Source organism: Colias eurytheme, chromosome 3, assembly GCF_061535395.1.
Source record: "Colias eurytheme isolate Ceu_HAF_F1 chromosome 3, ilColEury1 Martin Lab GWU primary, whole genome shotgun sequence".
Classification (NCBI taxonomy): domain Eukaryota; kingdom Metazoa; phylum Arthropoda; class Insecta; order Lepidoptera; family Pieridae; genus Colias; species Colias eurytheme.
Window position 1 is genome coordinate 891972 of NC_142982.1, and position 15872 is coordinate 907843.

General features: G+C 33.4%; 2 protein-coding genes across 2 annotated transcripts in view; one reads left to right on the forward strand and one right to left on the reverse strand.

Moving 5' to 3' along the window:
* Window positions 1–15872, forward strand: part of shakB (Innexin family member shaking B) — a 100097-nt gene that overhangs the window by 7907 nt on the left and 76318 nt on the right. The window lies entirely within an intron of this gene.
* LOC149909302 (uncharacterized) lies at window positions 9450–15020 on the reverse strand. The gene is made up of 6 exons (XM_090118687.1): window positions 14964–15020; window positions 13890–14044; window positions 13465–13555; window positions 11821–11967; window positions 10618–10737; window positions 9450–9680 (listed from the first exon to the last, which is right to left on the reverse strand). The coding sequence occupies exons 1-6, from the start codon at window positions 15018–15020 to the stop codon at window positions 9450–9452; spliced, it is 801 nt and encodes a 266-aa protein (XP_089974813.1).

Below are 15872 nucleotides of genomic sequence, written 5' to 3' on the forward strand. Positions count from 1 at the left end.
GGTACTATATATGCAACTTTACAGAAATACGTCAATCACGCGTGGTAGGGATAAAAACAAGATGGCGCGTAACGAAACAATGTTACACAAATTTTTTTTGCAACCCCGATAAAGAAGTTTCACTTCAACAATTTTTTGGTATTTCTTTTTAATTATATAGGCTGGAAAATCTATACAATATTAAATACAAAAAAAATATAAGTACGAACTGCATACATGCTGTATCCTATTGTTAACACTCAGCAAAATGCACAATTTCATAAAAACGCCTCCAAATATTTTGACATTCAATATGCCTCTTAATCGATGCTGATTCCCTGGTAAATGTGGGACTAAAATACACCTAAAATTAACATATGAAATGAGAATACCCCAGTAAGCTATTAATAGAATAAAGGAGCTCCTGCACTTTACAGATATCCTAGTATACCGTTAGTCAAATAATACAGTTTCCCAGTTGTGTTCCCACGGGAACATGCTAAATTTAACTGTAGTTTAAAATTGACTTCTTCGAGTTTCTACTATCCTGGCATAATATTGATCAAAATACGTACGACTACCAGCCGTATTCCCACGGTGATGACAACCCTTCTTCCAGATAGAAAAAACGGGATGCCTTTACTATATCCTCCAATACCCTGTTAGCCTAGTACGGTTCTCATCTAAATACACGTGACCTGCTCGCTTCGGAAGAGGGATGAAACCCCCAATATATACAGACACAAGTGCACACACATACATATCGTCCACATGTGCAAGCACCACACAACCTTCAATGTAAATCTGCTATCCTGGTATTTTGGTGACGTAATACACGTGACTTCCTTGTTAGGGGAGATTGAGGCTGGTTGCAGAGCTAGACCGACCATCAGTGCGTACGTCAGTCGGGCTTGTCATATGTATGGAAATTCATAAAACCGTTCATAGCTAGACCGATCATACGCACGCGTATTGTCATGCGCATTAGTGTCATAGTCATACAATTGTTGATGCGTATCGTCAGGACCGACGGTACGCACTGACGGTCGGTCAAGCTCTGCAACCAGCCTGAGTCACACACGGCACACATGCGTAATTAAAAAATCTACTTCACAGTTGTGGTTTTTGTAAAAAATATAGGAAAATACATGTAGTAAATCAAAATGATGGTGAATCATTCACTGCAAAATTAAACCAATTAAACTTCGATTACATAGTTATATTAACTTATCCTGTTGATATTATAAAATGTTATTTAAACCTGATGATTATAATTTTAATTATATGAAATAAACATTTGTTTTTTTGATATCAATAAATTCTTCAACCATTTTTTCATTACAACAAAATTCCAATGCAAATGTGATGCAAAACCGACGGTTAATGCCGTTGTCGAAATTTTCGAAAAAAAGTTCAATGAGGTAGAATGAGGTATGAAAATTCGCACAACGAGGAATGTGCTTCATGTACTCCTGTGTGATCCTAATTGCCTAGTGGAGTAGTAAATATCCATCATATTCCCACGGACATTCCACTACTGTATTTTTAACCGACATTCAACATGAAAAAAGAACCCGAAGGTTTCTTTTTTCATTTTATCCGACTTGTGCAGTTTAATTCAATATTAGTTATCAGACTACTACTATATTTCTGATATCCTAGTCAAATTCTGATCGATTATACTCTGATTCCCACGGGACGTTGGTTTTTTTGCTTTTATTGTCAATGATAAGGATTTATTTTACATCTTTACAAGAAGCAAATTGATTGATATTGATTGATTGATTTTTACTAATTTATTTATCCTTATTTTTCCTTCTTACTGTGGTGTGTGGTGTGCTGTGCACATGCACCCATGCAGCTCTAGGAAATTTCGAAGTCTCGTAAAGTTGAGGTTATTTAGCAAATTAAATAAATTTCCTCTAATATTTGTGGTTTAAAATTATAACGTGAGCAAAATTCACATTTTTTTATTTATCTTCCTTTTTGTAATTAATCTTTTTATCACAAAATATGTATTGCAATAAATGAAAACAGAACGCCATCTATGTGAAAACTTAAGAGGATCGTTGCGAACAAAAGAAAGGTGAAAGTAAAATCTAACAATTAATTTTCGAAGTCATATAAATACGAATCTCCCTTGATTACTTTTTGCAATTATTGGATATCCAGAGATGACATGGTATATTTTGTTCCGATTATAACATTGAATATTCCCATATCCCCACTGATTCTCGTAGTTCCGGTGCAAATTAAATAATAAATATTGTGTAAAAAGCGCCTTCGTGAATTGTATACAAAGACGGAAGAAGATTGAACCAAGTACAGCTCGGTTTGGTAAATACGAAGTACGAAAGAACGCCTAAATTGTTCTACTGTCCTGGTACATTCGTGGCAGGAATTTAACGCCATATTCCCACGGTACGTCGCTGGCTTCGAGCGGCACACAGAGCGGGTCGGCTCTATTCTGAGAAAAAATTATTTGACGTAAAAAAAAAATATGAAAAATTATGTAATCTATCTTTATAGATGATTTCTATATTATTGTATATGCAACAAAATATTAAAACATTCTACATTTTTTATTTGAGACATAGAAACGTAGAAATCCAAGAGTCTCTGTCGTTGTCATGGTACCTTAGTATAATAGTTTTCGATCCTTACGAGATCTGAGAATTATTCTCACGGTTCGGGATCCTAAAAAAATACATTGCACAAAAAAATAAAAATGCCTTAGTCGTTAATATTTTTCTAAGAAATTTAGCTCTGAATCCTAGCATCTTTTATTCTCTTCAGGTAGCTGAAGCAAGTATTGTTAAATTCAGAAACAATTTAAGACAGTTGACAACGAAACAAAAAAAAATCCTATCTTTGATTATAATCATGCAAAAAATTGAAATATATTTTGATGTAACAAAGTAAAATACAGTTTGAAAACTAATACATAGAAAATATAGTGTTGATCGTGTGTGGGAACAATCAACGCGCATTGTGCAGTTATCAGCGAGTGACCAAACTGAAAACTATTGTGCTTTCCACCCATTGTGCTCACTCGTGACGGCTGATATTAAGTTCTCTATCTGTGTGAAAAGCTCATTTAAAGTTTAGTTCCGAACTTTTTGAAAAACGTTAAAATTTATTTAAATATTGTTTTAAGTTCCATTTGGCAACAGGAATTTCCAAGCAGAGCCTTTTATTCTTAATCATAGCATCCTATTTGCACAGTAGACATCTTGACTTCACTTGTTTGGTTATTAAAATCAAGTGCTTTGAACAACCTTTGAAATTTAAAAGCCCTACAAAAAACACGATCATGCCAAACTGGCAAGCGCTCTACCGTGGGAATATGGCGTATGCTCTAGCACCAGGAATACCAGGACACTAGGATAAGGGAAGAGCACATTAAACTTCTTATAAGAAAAAAATTGGAATGCGACCAAGCTTTTGAATCAATGTTTGTGAATCACTTGCCTTTGAAGCATTTGCGCGGACTTCAAATTTGCATCCCGTATTTAGAAAACACGGCTAGATTTTTAAAATTCTGTCACAGTGTTCACTTATATGTATGAATAAGAAACGAAAAGAACCTTTGTGCATAATACATTCCTAGACTAGATATACAAGTAGAATATTATTTATCACAAGCTCACACTGAAAGCGTACATTTATTTCTTTATTTAGGGACTGATTGTTTGCCGTATACAGTAAAATGGAAGCTTTACGACATGCAAATACAATAACGTCTTTAAACGTTATTTTTCATAAAGCATTTCTCGAGGACAAAAGGGATTGTTTCTAAGACAATTCCGCGTTCCCACGTCGCCTGCTGAATATGCAAGCGCGCAAAGGTCCTCATTATGCAATCGTTTAATTACAGTGCCAACGACCTCACCGCGCGACCTCTTATGGGGTCTGTTGTCCTTGTTTTTTAGATCAAGGTGTTTAAAATCCAGGACGAATTTAGGGGCTGAATGGTAAGGACGCATTGTGCAAGACCTAGCAACGCGTTGACCTTTTATAAATAGGTGAAAAGTTATGAAAATATTCAGAGAAAGCAGTAAACCTTACATTTTTTTACCAAGAATGTGTTTGGGTAAAATTCACTTAAAATAGACCGTGTCTTAGTAATCTTTACAATAATTATTATTAAAATATCGATTTAATATACCCATCAAAAATAACAATTAATGAAAAATAAGAAAAGATGCTTAATTTTAATATTGATATTTATTGTTATTTGAGAGATGCGCAAATGACATTTAAAAATAGCTGAACATCGGTCAAGCGGCTGATAAAAATGTTAAAACTACGAGAGGTTGTTGAAACTTAGTTGTTACAAACTGACTTTTATTTGGTAAAATTTTGAAACAACGCAACGTCATGAAGCGGCCGTTTCATATCGGCAACGCTGTCACGTGTTTACTCCCCTGAAGTACTAGGGTTACAGAAACTTTCAGCAGGCTATTTGTAATTCGTTCGGGTACGCTGCAGGCTGAATAGTGAATTTATATCCTATGCTCCACAATATACACTCTATTTTCACTCGTAAAATATTTAATATTTTACGACTAGAATATGCCAGTGACTACGTTCATATCGTATTCTTTGCCCTAAAATTATCTTCTTTAAACAAATAAATTTCACGAAATGTTGTTAATCCTCTAAACACATCTCATATTATCCTGGTATTATTCATTAAATTAAATGTCACATTAAATCGCCCGAAGGAAAAAGTGCGATTAAAAATGATAAGATTATGTTAATTCTAACGAGAAAATAACGCCGGTAATTAATTGTGCTTACGGAAGAATTTTAAGAAATTTATTTATTATTTACCTACTATACGTACTTGAGGGCAGATTCATATAATAGTAAGCGTTTACGACTTTCCCTTGAAAGCCTGAGATACTGCCAATAAAAGGAGACATACGTTGATTACAGACTTAGTTCCTGAAAATGGAGAAAGAAAGACGAAGAAGAATAATATGTACTTTATTATTCCAAAAATACATTATCTAGTTACTTGTAGTTTTAAAATCTAAAACCTTTTCCCTTAAATCATCATCTGTAACTTATTATAAAAGCAATACTCAAAAGAGAGTTATTTTATAATAAACCATTTTAACTTAACAGCGACGGCCACCTCGGTGCAGTGATACACTAAACACACAAACAAATATAAAAAAACATCTGAATCATCACCCAACAATAAAAAGTGAAATAATGTCTCAAATCCCATATATTTGGCAAGTAAATATATTTAGGATATAGTCAGCTAATTTTCGCCATTCCTGTATGGGCATTGTCATAATATATCTCAGCTTATTTATCGAGGGCACTGATAAGACGTGTATATTTATGTTTATTGTTAATGGGGAGATGTTTTTCTCATAGCTTCGTGATGTAGAGCTTTTGTGTGGGCTCTCTTAATCGGTCTATTAAAGACAAAATATTTCCGAACACACTAATGCAAAAATAAAATGATTTTTCCTTTCAAACGCCTTCTGACAAGTTTTTTTTACAAGGATGTTTTACGTATTATAAACACAATTTCAGTAGCATTATTGCCTGTATACTCTATGCATACTTGTTTATTATTATTAGAAGAATTATTATTTGCTAAATACACAGTGGAATAATAATATACCGTAAAAAATACTATCAGACTTCCTATAGCCAGACTAATTAATCCGTTCGGAACAATGTCGGCCATTTTTCTTTTTGCAATGGCGGAGTCGATGTCAAAGGATTCGATATCGATTGCGAACCACAATTATTGAATGCTTTATGTACAGAGAAAGGAAAAAGTCAAGTGCGAGCCGGGTATTTGATAGATATTATATTATTTGTATTTTTTTTATTGTAATAGAGCCAAAGTTCAAACATCTTTTGTTTTTATTTCATGCTGAAAAACAATGAGGATTGTTAATTTAAAAAGGAAAACATAAATACCTTCTAATCAATAGATAGGTAATAAATTGTATTAGCTTTAATAAAAATCGGTAACAATATAATAATTTCACGAGTTAAAGTGTGTTTTTAATTTTTTTTAACTATAATTCTTAATTTAAATAGGATTTTCAGAATATCGCGGGCATTTCTCGAAAATGGTAAAAGTGAACTCAAAACTACGAGTAAGGCCTAATTTATACGAGGATAAGCAGACTCGACTCGATGAAAAGTTACTCACAAAATTAAGAAAGCTCCACATTTCTTTTGTTATTTATATAAATTGATCGGAATTAGTCCCCAAGTCGCAAGGTCGAGAAAGGGTTCGAAGATTTACTATGAAAGTTTTGCAAATCCTCCCATTTATAACTTGGGATATTTTATATAAAAATCTATTGGACAGAAGTTGATCCGATGTTCTGTCGGTTGGCTGTGAGAAATCGTGCCGAATTTGAAGCAATTATTTTTCAATTTATTGAAGGATTGACGTATTTAAACCTGTGATTAAATCTTATAAGGTGTGCTTTTATAGTTCGTATATTAGATACTTATAGCTTTCCGCCCGTGCTTTCAAAGAAAAACCCGCATAGTTCCCGTTCCCGTGGGATTTCCGGGATGAAACCTATCCTATGTGTTAATCCAAGTTACCCTCTATATGTGTGCTTAATTTCATTGTAATCAGTTCAGTAGTATTTGCGTGAAAGAGTAACAAATACACACATACACATCCTCACAAACTTTCGCACATCTTTCGCATTTATAATATTAGTAGGATAATAGAATAGGATAGGATGTATAGATTGCTGTATGGCGTGTAAATATTAACTTTTATTCTTATTTTTCAAAATAAATGGGTGAAAGCTTGTAACTTACCTACATTCTAACATATCCTTAATTCAGATTTTTTTTTTGAATAAATAAAGTAATACAACAGTGCCCGAGGATGCACTGCAATTTTATGATTCTATCAAATTTTATTTCAATCAAATATCAAATTCATAATATCGTTATATATTGTGTTGTGTATTATTTAATATAAAAATAGTTTACAAAGTATGAATTTGATAATATCATCAACATTTCGCATTTTAATACTATTCAATCAACGTGGTAAGGTCAGGCCCGTAAAAACTGAATGCCCCTATAGACGGTCCGTTTGACGTATTTTCAATATCCGCACCGCATAAAATCGACCATTTTTATGTGCCCCTTTTGATAACTTCATCAAGATGTTATTAGGGAATTTTTGTGAAAAATCGCTAGAGATATTTTGCTTGCGATGTTTTGCTGTTTTTTTTATAGTGTTTAAAGATAGATTAGATGAAAAAGTATAAATCTTAATCTTAATCTTAATACTATTATAAAGGCGAAAGTTTGTAAGGATGTATGGATGTTTGTTACTCTTTCACGTAAAAACTACTGAACCGATTACAATGAAATTTAGCACACATATTGAGGGTAACTTGGATTTACACATAGGATAGGTTTTATCCCGGAAATCCCACGGGAACGGGAACTATGCGGGTTTTCCTTTGAAAACGCGGGCGAAGCCGCGGGCGGAAATCTAGTTAGGTATATAATCGTTTATGTCATGTTTAAGATGACCATTTTTTACTTATATGTAGATATATAGTACACCTAAATATCTATTCATATTTAGAAGCAATAATTATACAAAAGCTTTTAATGAGTCAGTTTCCATCAATAACTAAGAATGGCTAAGAGCTACTTCGATTGATAAGGCTTATGATAAAACCGCATTGAAATCGATTCAGCTGTTACTGTAACTAAGAATGGCATAAACAAATACACATACCACCTCGCACATATCTATGTCGTGATCAAAATACAACCAAAAATAATCTATATCATAATATAAAAATAGGTTCAAAATAACTTCTCAAGGGTTTGTTACCGTGGTTTTTCATCAGACAAATCACGCATGTCCGTCGAATGGTAGTGATGTAACAAATGATGTACCTATTATAAAAATGAATCGATATACGTTTTTATCGTAAACCTGTAACACATTGCTTGGCGGGAAATTATTATGGTCTATTTGGCTGTGAGATGTGAGATTTGATAAGAAAGCGGTTTTCTATACAAACCTTACGTTCGTGGCTTTGTTTGGTTCTTCCTTATGTTTTTGAAAGGGATTTTTGCGGGTGTACTATAAATGTTTTTCTATTAAATATGTCATCTTCATCTCTACATCTCTTGGAGAAAGTTTGAAATCCCTTCAAATGAACCCTTTTTTATAGATCGCGAGTTATACATATGTTCGTGTCGTCTTTATATTTTGTAGAGGGCATTAATAATTATTTTTCAAGTCAAGCCAAGCAGTCTGCATCTTACAGCTTGTGGTTAATATACGTGTTTTTCTAATTTATTGTTCTGGAATTAAAACTTATTAAAACACAAAAAGTATCCTCGAAGTTTATGTTTTTAACATCGAAGAGATATCGTTTCTGGGAAGGTCGATTATAAAACCTACTGTTCATATTTAAATAGATATTTTATTACTTCGCCGCATTACTGGCCCACCGGTAGTATTATTTGTAACAGCTGTGCGCATTATCGGCCGTAAATATACACTGCCAATAAAACATAACGTCCCCGTATTCATGCGCATGTCGGTACGCACTTGTTGATCTATGCGAGAGCTTCTACGCGCCGCTGCGACCCTGGTACTGCGAGAAAATATAGAACACTTTGCAGGAGGAAAGAAAGAAAGATTTCTTCTGACAAACAGACAATGATGAAGACATTGAAGAATTTATTTGTATAATACGATTTCAAATATTTGTTATACGTAAGTAGGGTGGGTGTATTAATTATTCTTAATTACTTAGAGCGCCAAGAAATATTTCCTGTAAACAGAAGGATAGGTTATTCCATACTCCACATTATTTACGTGGAGGTTTTTGTCTCGCTTATATTTAAAATATTTCACATAACGCCCACATTCAAACTCAGCAACCTTGTAACAAAGAAATTAAACTATTCTCCTTATTTAGAAATCAAGTTCAAAAGATTGTTCTGTACAAACTGCAGTTGCAGTGACCAATCCATACCGTGATATCCAACAAAATGAGTAATTATATAACACACGCACAAATGGGATTCATACGTGGAAGCCATACATCCAAGGGTGAATGGGTGACGTGAGTTGCGTCATGAAAATCGTTGTTGAAACACTACTTTCGATGTTTAAAAATAGTTACTTGAATGGATGGGAAGGATTTGTTTTAAGTAAAGTAAATGAATTTAATACAGACACAATAATGTATACAAATATTATAAAGCAGAAGAGTTTGTTTGTTGAACGCGCTAATCTCAGGTCTGATTTGAAAAATTATTTCGGTGTTAGATAGCCCATTAAACGAGAAAGGCTAAATATCATTACGCTAACACCAACAGGATCGGAGCCACGTGGAAACCGAGCAGCTCAGCTAGTTAAACAAATTAATGCGGAAAAAGATAATAACTCTACATAATTAAGTCAATAAAAATAAATTAATCTACGGATTTTTATTATTAACAATGCCAAGCCACGTAGCCGGACAGGTGTCCTTAAAAGCCGGACTGGAGTGCGCGAGATGGATATCCAATAATTCCGCCAGGGGGAGCAACCGTGCGGCGAGGGACTTGAGCAGCTCAATCACTCGGGGCCCCACTTCTTGGGGCTTCGTGGATAACACGTCCAGGGCCTTGGAGTGTAACGCGAAGTTCACCGTGTTTCGGAGGTGGAACTGCCAAGAGTCAAAATATACATAAAAGTAGTGATGACAAAATGATCAAAAAACTACAGAGAATAATTTGATAGAGACCTTGCGTACAAAATTTAGGGGTATATGTTGAATAGCACGTAACTAGATTATAATGTTCAAAATCAAATTGAAATAGTATTTTTCCCTGAGCATATTTAACAATAAAGAGTGAAATATTTTGATAAAGTTTCAGCGACATTGTTGATCAACTGTTGCTCAATGAATACGAAGCTTTACAATTTGAATTTTAAATTTTTAGCTACCGTATTCGTCAGGTAAAATGGCATGCAATTAAAATATTTTGTTCCTGCATAAATTAATGCTATATAAAAAATAAATAATCATTTGCATTACAAGTGTAAATAATAAATACATAACATAGCAGACATCTCCTTCTCCGTGATTATAAATCAATATTTAAAAATTTTGACGAATTTGTCGAATTCTAAAATCGTGTAGGAGCGCAGTAATAGATACTATGCTATATCGCTGAGTCAAGAGCGTTTTCAGAAAATGCAATTTTTTACTTATATTTTGCTTACACTACGCTTATTCTACATATTATTATATTTTCCCTTCTTTATATTGACTTATTTGTTTTTGAAAAAAAAAAACATATCTATCTATTTACATAAAAAATAGACCTTGAGAAAAAAGTAAACTTGAAATAAAAAAGTATATAAATTGTTGTTAAATTTCTGAGTTGCTCATTAAAGTCATTAGTAATTTTGTTAGCCTCGACGTTTATAAAGTTTTCAATTTGTATATATTTAGTGTTAAGTGATGTTTTGTAGTTAATTTAATGAGAAGATTGAGCAAGAAAAATAACTGTGGGTTTATTATTAAAATTGCATCACAATTCAGAATTTAGTAATTATAATACTTACCTAAAATTATTACCTTGAAAGTTAGTAAATACCTGAATAAGAAGAGCAATTCCAAGATGGACAGGTTTTATTTCAATATCCTTCAGCTTTCGAATGAGGATCTTCGGAGTCAGGTCATCGAAGCTGCCTAGTTGGGCTAAAATACGCGGTGCCTGTATAAATCAAACAATTTGTGTTAATAATTATAATATTTAAGAAGTATATCATTGTGAGCCATTGCGTGAAATAAGTTAAATAAATAGTAGCCTCGCTTATGTGCAATAAAATATGGATTATTTTTGTTTTGAACCAAAAATAATACAAATGTCCTTTACTTAGGTCTCATCTATTTTTAAAGCAGTTTAAAGCAATAAATAGAGCCGCCCATAAAGTTACAATAAAAATAAACAATAGACTACAGAAACATACTTTTTAATAATTTTATTGTTTGGTTTGTCTTATATGTCGTCTTAAATTATCAAGGCTTGGATAGGTTTCCAACGTAGTGCAAATAGTTTCGAGTCATTGAGCAAGATTTGATAGACGTGTATACAGATAATTGTGTTAGTACATGAATCTCTATGTTGTCGTGTGGAGATGTGGTGTAGGAACTGAATTTGAGCTTGGTTCTAATATATTCTGTCTGCAAATAAATAACGAACAAGGGATTCTTTGTAACTTAGCTATAACAGTTTTCTTTATGAATTAAAGGTTGTGTTTACGATGCGTGAATCTAAAGTGTAATTATACCAATTGTTATTTGTCTATCTGTTTTTTAGGGTTCCGAACCACAAAATAAAACAAATCCGGTCAAGTGCGAGTCGGACTCGCAGCGAGAGCTCCGTACAAATCATTTTTTTTATAATGTTGTAACTTTAAATTTAAGCTAGCAATATCCATTGTGCTATATGACGTTGATTTTTACCAAATTTCAAGACTGTGTTCACGAGTAGAATGTCGACATTCGCGAAAATTTGCAGTATTGACGGCTGTATCTTTTGATTGCGTTGGCTTGTAAGTTTGATTTTTTCAGCTTCAAGGGTTTATCGATTTTAGAATACATATTAAAAAAAAAGACGTGTGGCACTCGGGGACTGCCGCGGTAAAGCTATTGCATGCTATGCCTTCAAGCCACACAGTCGGAGTGGGGAGCGTGAGGTTTTTTTATTATGGAATTTCTGGATTCGGTTCCCGCGCTCAAGGCCCGCGATAGAAGCTATGCAATAGCTTAACAAATGGAGATTTATGATACTCACAGTAAACATAACGTCATAGAGCCTGGCGCAAACATGGAACACCTGCGCGTCCGCCATCTGGTCGTGCATGTCTTTGCTCTCCACAGACATGTAGTAGCGGTGGGCGGTGTCGATTCGGCTGCTCGTACTCGAGTTACGGGGTAGATCCTGGAGATAAAGTTATGGGGTGTAATATAGCCTGTGATTATTCTCTAGGATCATCTTATATATAAAATTCTCGTGTCACAATGTTAGTCTACATACTCCTCCGAAACGGGTGGACCGATTCTCATGAAATTTTCTGTGCATATCGGGTAAGTCTGAAAATCGGCCAACATCTATTTTTCATATGTACCACGGGCGAAGCCGGGGCGGACCGCTAGTAATATATAAGATTTTAGTGGATGGTGCCGGTAGGACTATTAATGGTTATAAATATTTAAAAAAAAACTTCAAATCGTGATAACTAGACGAAATTGTAATGGGCCCAACTAGAAGGCAACCGATTTAATATAAAAAAAGAATCGTCCAAATCAGTAGAAACAGTCAAAGTCGAAACTCAAAAGGAAATTGAAATTAATTTATTGCAAGAAATTAGTCGATTGCGTAAACTTATTATTTACGTGACGAGGAACTGGATTCATTTCAGGATTTTGAATTTAAAATCATTAAATTATTAGGGCAAAACTTGACATGCTACTTTAATAGTATGGCGGATTGGAATACTATAAATTATTTAAATTACTTTGACTTATTTATTCCTTGCTTTACTGGGGTTAAGTAATGATCTCTATTAAACCTTTATTGCGAAATCATGACCTCGATGGAAATGTTATTAATCCATCAGTCCCCGGAATCACAGACACAATAGAAAATCTATTGTGTCGTGGCCCGATCGGGGCTTACGGTGGTCAATGGGTTAAATAATGCTGAAGGTAAAATTATTGTTCACGTAAACTCAAAACCAAATAGGTAAACCAAATTCTTATGAGCAAATGACACGAAACACGCTGTCAAATTCCGTAACTTAAAAATACAAAACTACTGTTTCATTTGAAACATACTTTTATTGTTCCAAAACATCTTATATTTCTCTTAACAGTAAAGTAATTTTACCTTCCACGGTTTTCAGCTAGGGCTGGCTACTACTTAATTACGTGTGGGAAACAGTGCCAGCCCTGACTTATTAGCGGTGGTTGAACTAAGTGTGAGATAGGCCATTATCTTCGCAGAGGTGTCTAGACTTTATAGATAAACTTATATAATTTGTCCTGGTTAACACAGTAGTATTTTTATAAGCGAAATGGTAGCTGATAAACTTTCTGCTATTTTGTACTAGATATTATACGTATAAAATGAATGAAATAGAATGAAATGAATTAGAAGAAGTCTACTCCTTCGGTTTTATGTGTATAGATGCCAGAAAATCGATTGTTCAGATCAGGGGTGGCCGAGAGACTATAAGCGACGCCTCGGCAAAGCGAAAGACGTGAATTCGAATCCAACATCGTAATCGATTTTTTTTCTATTCTTCAAAATTTTCTAATATAAATATTGAAATCATTGTCCTATTACCAAAGCGTATAAGACAAGCTTAATCTCACGGCTTATGTTGCATAGATGGTTGTACACATTATAATTGAAAGGATCAAAATTAATTACTACCTTAGCAATATCGATGAGTTTCATGACGAGAGACGAGTAAATCCGACGGCTTATTGCGTCCGTCCTCCGGGAACGGTAGTTGTCCACTTCCCTATTAAAAATTAACACATCGAAATCTGTTTAGCCTGGCTGTACGTAAAATAAACAATGTAGAGAAAATTTATGAAAAGACAAACAAGAGAAACGCGATAACATTTTTGTGAATAATAAAAATAAGTTTCTTCTGTACTGCAGTTATACGTGATCCTGTAGTATTCAGGTTTTAAGTGAATTTTTTTTTTCATCTACTTGGTAGCCTTCATATTTTGGTTATCTACGATAGTTAAGTGTATGGTCCATTTGTCATCAAACAAAAAAAAAACAATGTAACAGACGTGAAATGAATCTTTTCAATACTCCGCAAGATGCTAAAGAATTTCACACACCTTTTAACAATATATTTGATAAGTAACGACATGGTCCTGTTCAGGTAGACCTGGTTCTCCTTCTTCAGGTCGAAAAGCAGTTCCTGGTCGAAGCTAGTGTCCTGTAGCGCCTCTACTATTATTTTGGCTAATCTACGGTTCTCTTGGAAGTAATTCTGTAAGAAGGAACTATAATTTATTAAGTTCTCCCTTTTTCTTTTCTCAAGCGTATAAATATGTCGTATTGCGTATAAAATTACGATTATTTGTTAATAAGTTAAAAAAATAGCTTATTATAAATAGAACCTTTACTTTAAGTAAGACTTAAGCATGAATCAGACGCAAATTCCAATCAAAATCGCATCAATCCTTTACGGGGATTACCTTCATATACAAATGGAAAAAATACCTTTAAACAGGTTAAAAAAGAATCACGTATGTGCCAGTAACATGTGCCATTGTCAACAAAAAAAGATCAACACGAAACGTCAAAAAGGGACGTCATATTTTCTTGGCGGGAAAAACGGTTGACGTTTCACACTTATAAAAACTCGTCTCAAAGGAGGAGTGTTGCTATTTTCTTTATAGCCAGAGAGATGAAAAATACGTATAGAAAATAAATGTAGTTTAAGAGCTGATGAACTAAATAATTAATTAATTTTAGTAAAAAATTGTTTGTAAAATAATTGATTTGTCACATCGATAAAAATTAAAATCACGATAAGAAACAATCAACCTAACCTAACTTAACATTCCATAAGATAAAGAGTAATATTATGAAGTCGGTTAAAAATACAATTCGATAAAAATATGTCGTGAATCTGGAAATAAAGGATCTTCTAAAAGTTTAATTTGCCTTAATTATGATGAAAAAACTGTGTAGAATGCGCGTTCATCTTATAAAATAAATTAATAATGTAGCCTATACTTCCTCTAACATTTCACTTATCTATTTACGAAAATTCTTACATTATTTAATCGAAAAAAACATAGAGACAGCTTGAATTTACAACATAAAGAGCTACAACATGGCTACAACACAAGTTTTAATTCCACGCTTATCCCTAAAGCGTATAAAGAATAATATTAATTAACCTCCTGTGCCTTCCCAAAAGCGAGCAAAACCAGAACTATAAAACAAATTGGGGCCATTCCCACTGCAATTCACTTTACAAGCATAAACACATTTTATTCTACACTACCAACACACGGCATGTATAATGTTCTCGAAATGGTATCTACTGCAGTATGAAAAATGTATACGGGTGGCGCGGTTACATTTGTAAAGTTTGATGTATTAAATATTTATGTCGTGTGCAGAGAAACTTTTATAATACATATTTCTCAAAAAATTGTTATTAGTTCGGTTAGGACTTCTTTAAATTATGTATGTCCAATGATTTATTGAGTTTTAAAATAATATTAATAAGTCATTATTAACTATTATATAACTTCTATTTAAGTGGAAGATTAGGTATCACATTTTATAAATGTTTTGAAAATACCATGGACACATAAAATCAATATACTTATTTATTAAATTAGTCTTCTTCTAGAAGCACTTTTGAATCGTCATATTATACAAAGAAGTAGAAAGTATGAATATAAATTTCAAAAAGAATCGTTTTTAGAAGGCAATACAGTCAAATAAATAAGAAATCATTCAACAACCTACAGTTGAATGATTATATTTTGGCCTTGCATTCTAAACTTTTCTTTATGCAGTATTATTAGTGTGTTTCATCATATGATAATCTTCACATTATAAGCGTTATAAATTGCCCAAATGCCATAATAATTAATAAATAATAAATACATCATATCATTCATACAATATTTATACGCGTGTCGCACCAAACTTAACAAATGAACACGCGCCAGCCACAAAATTGTAAGATGTAAAACGAAAATTGAGCGATGCAATAAAATCAAATTGTTTTTGTGTCAACATAACGCTGTTTTGGTTTAGTTAATGTTGAATTTTCAGCGGATTTCGTTGCCTTA

Excerpts from the sequence above, each read along its gene's own strand:
- LOC149909302 (XM_090118687.1), bottom strand. The coding sequence starts at position 15,020 with ATGGCCCCAATTTGTTTTATAGTTCTGGTTTTGCTCGCTTTTGGGAAG. Across the intron at positions 13,556-13,889 it reads ATCAAATATATTGTTAAAAG|GGAAGTGGACAACTACCGTT; the intron begins GTGTGTGAAATT and ends AATTTTTAATAG. Across the intron at positions 9,681-10,617 it reads GAATTGCTCTTCTTATTCAG|TTCCACCTCCGAAACACGGT; the intron begins GTATTTACTAAC and ends GACTCTTGGCAG.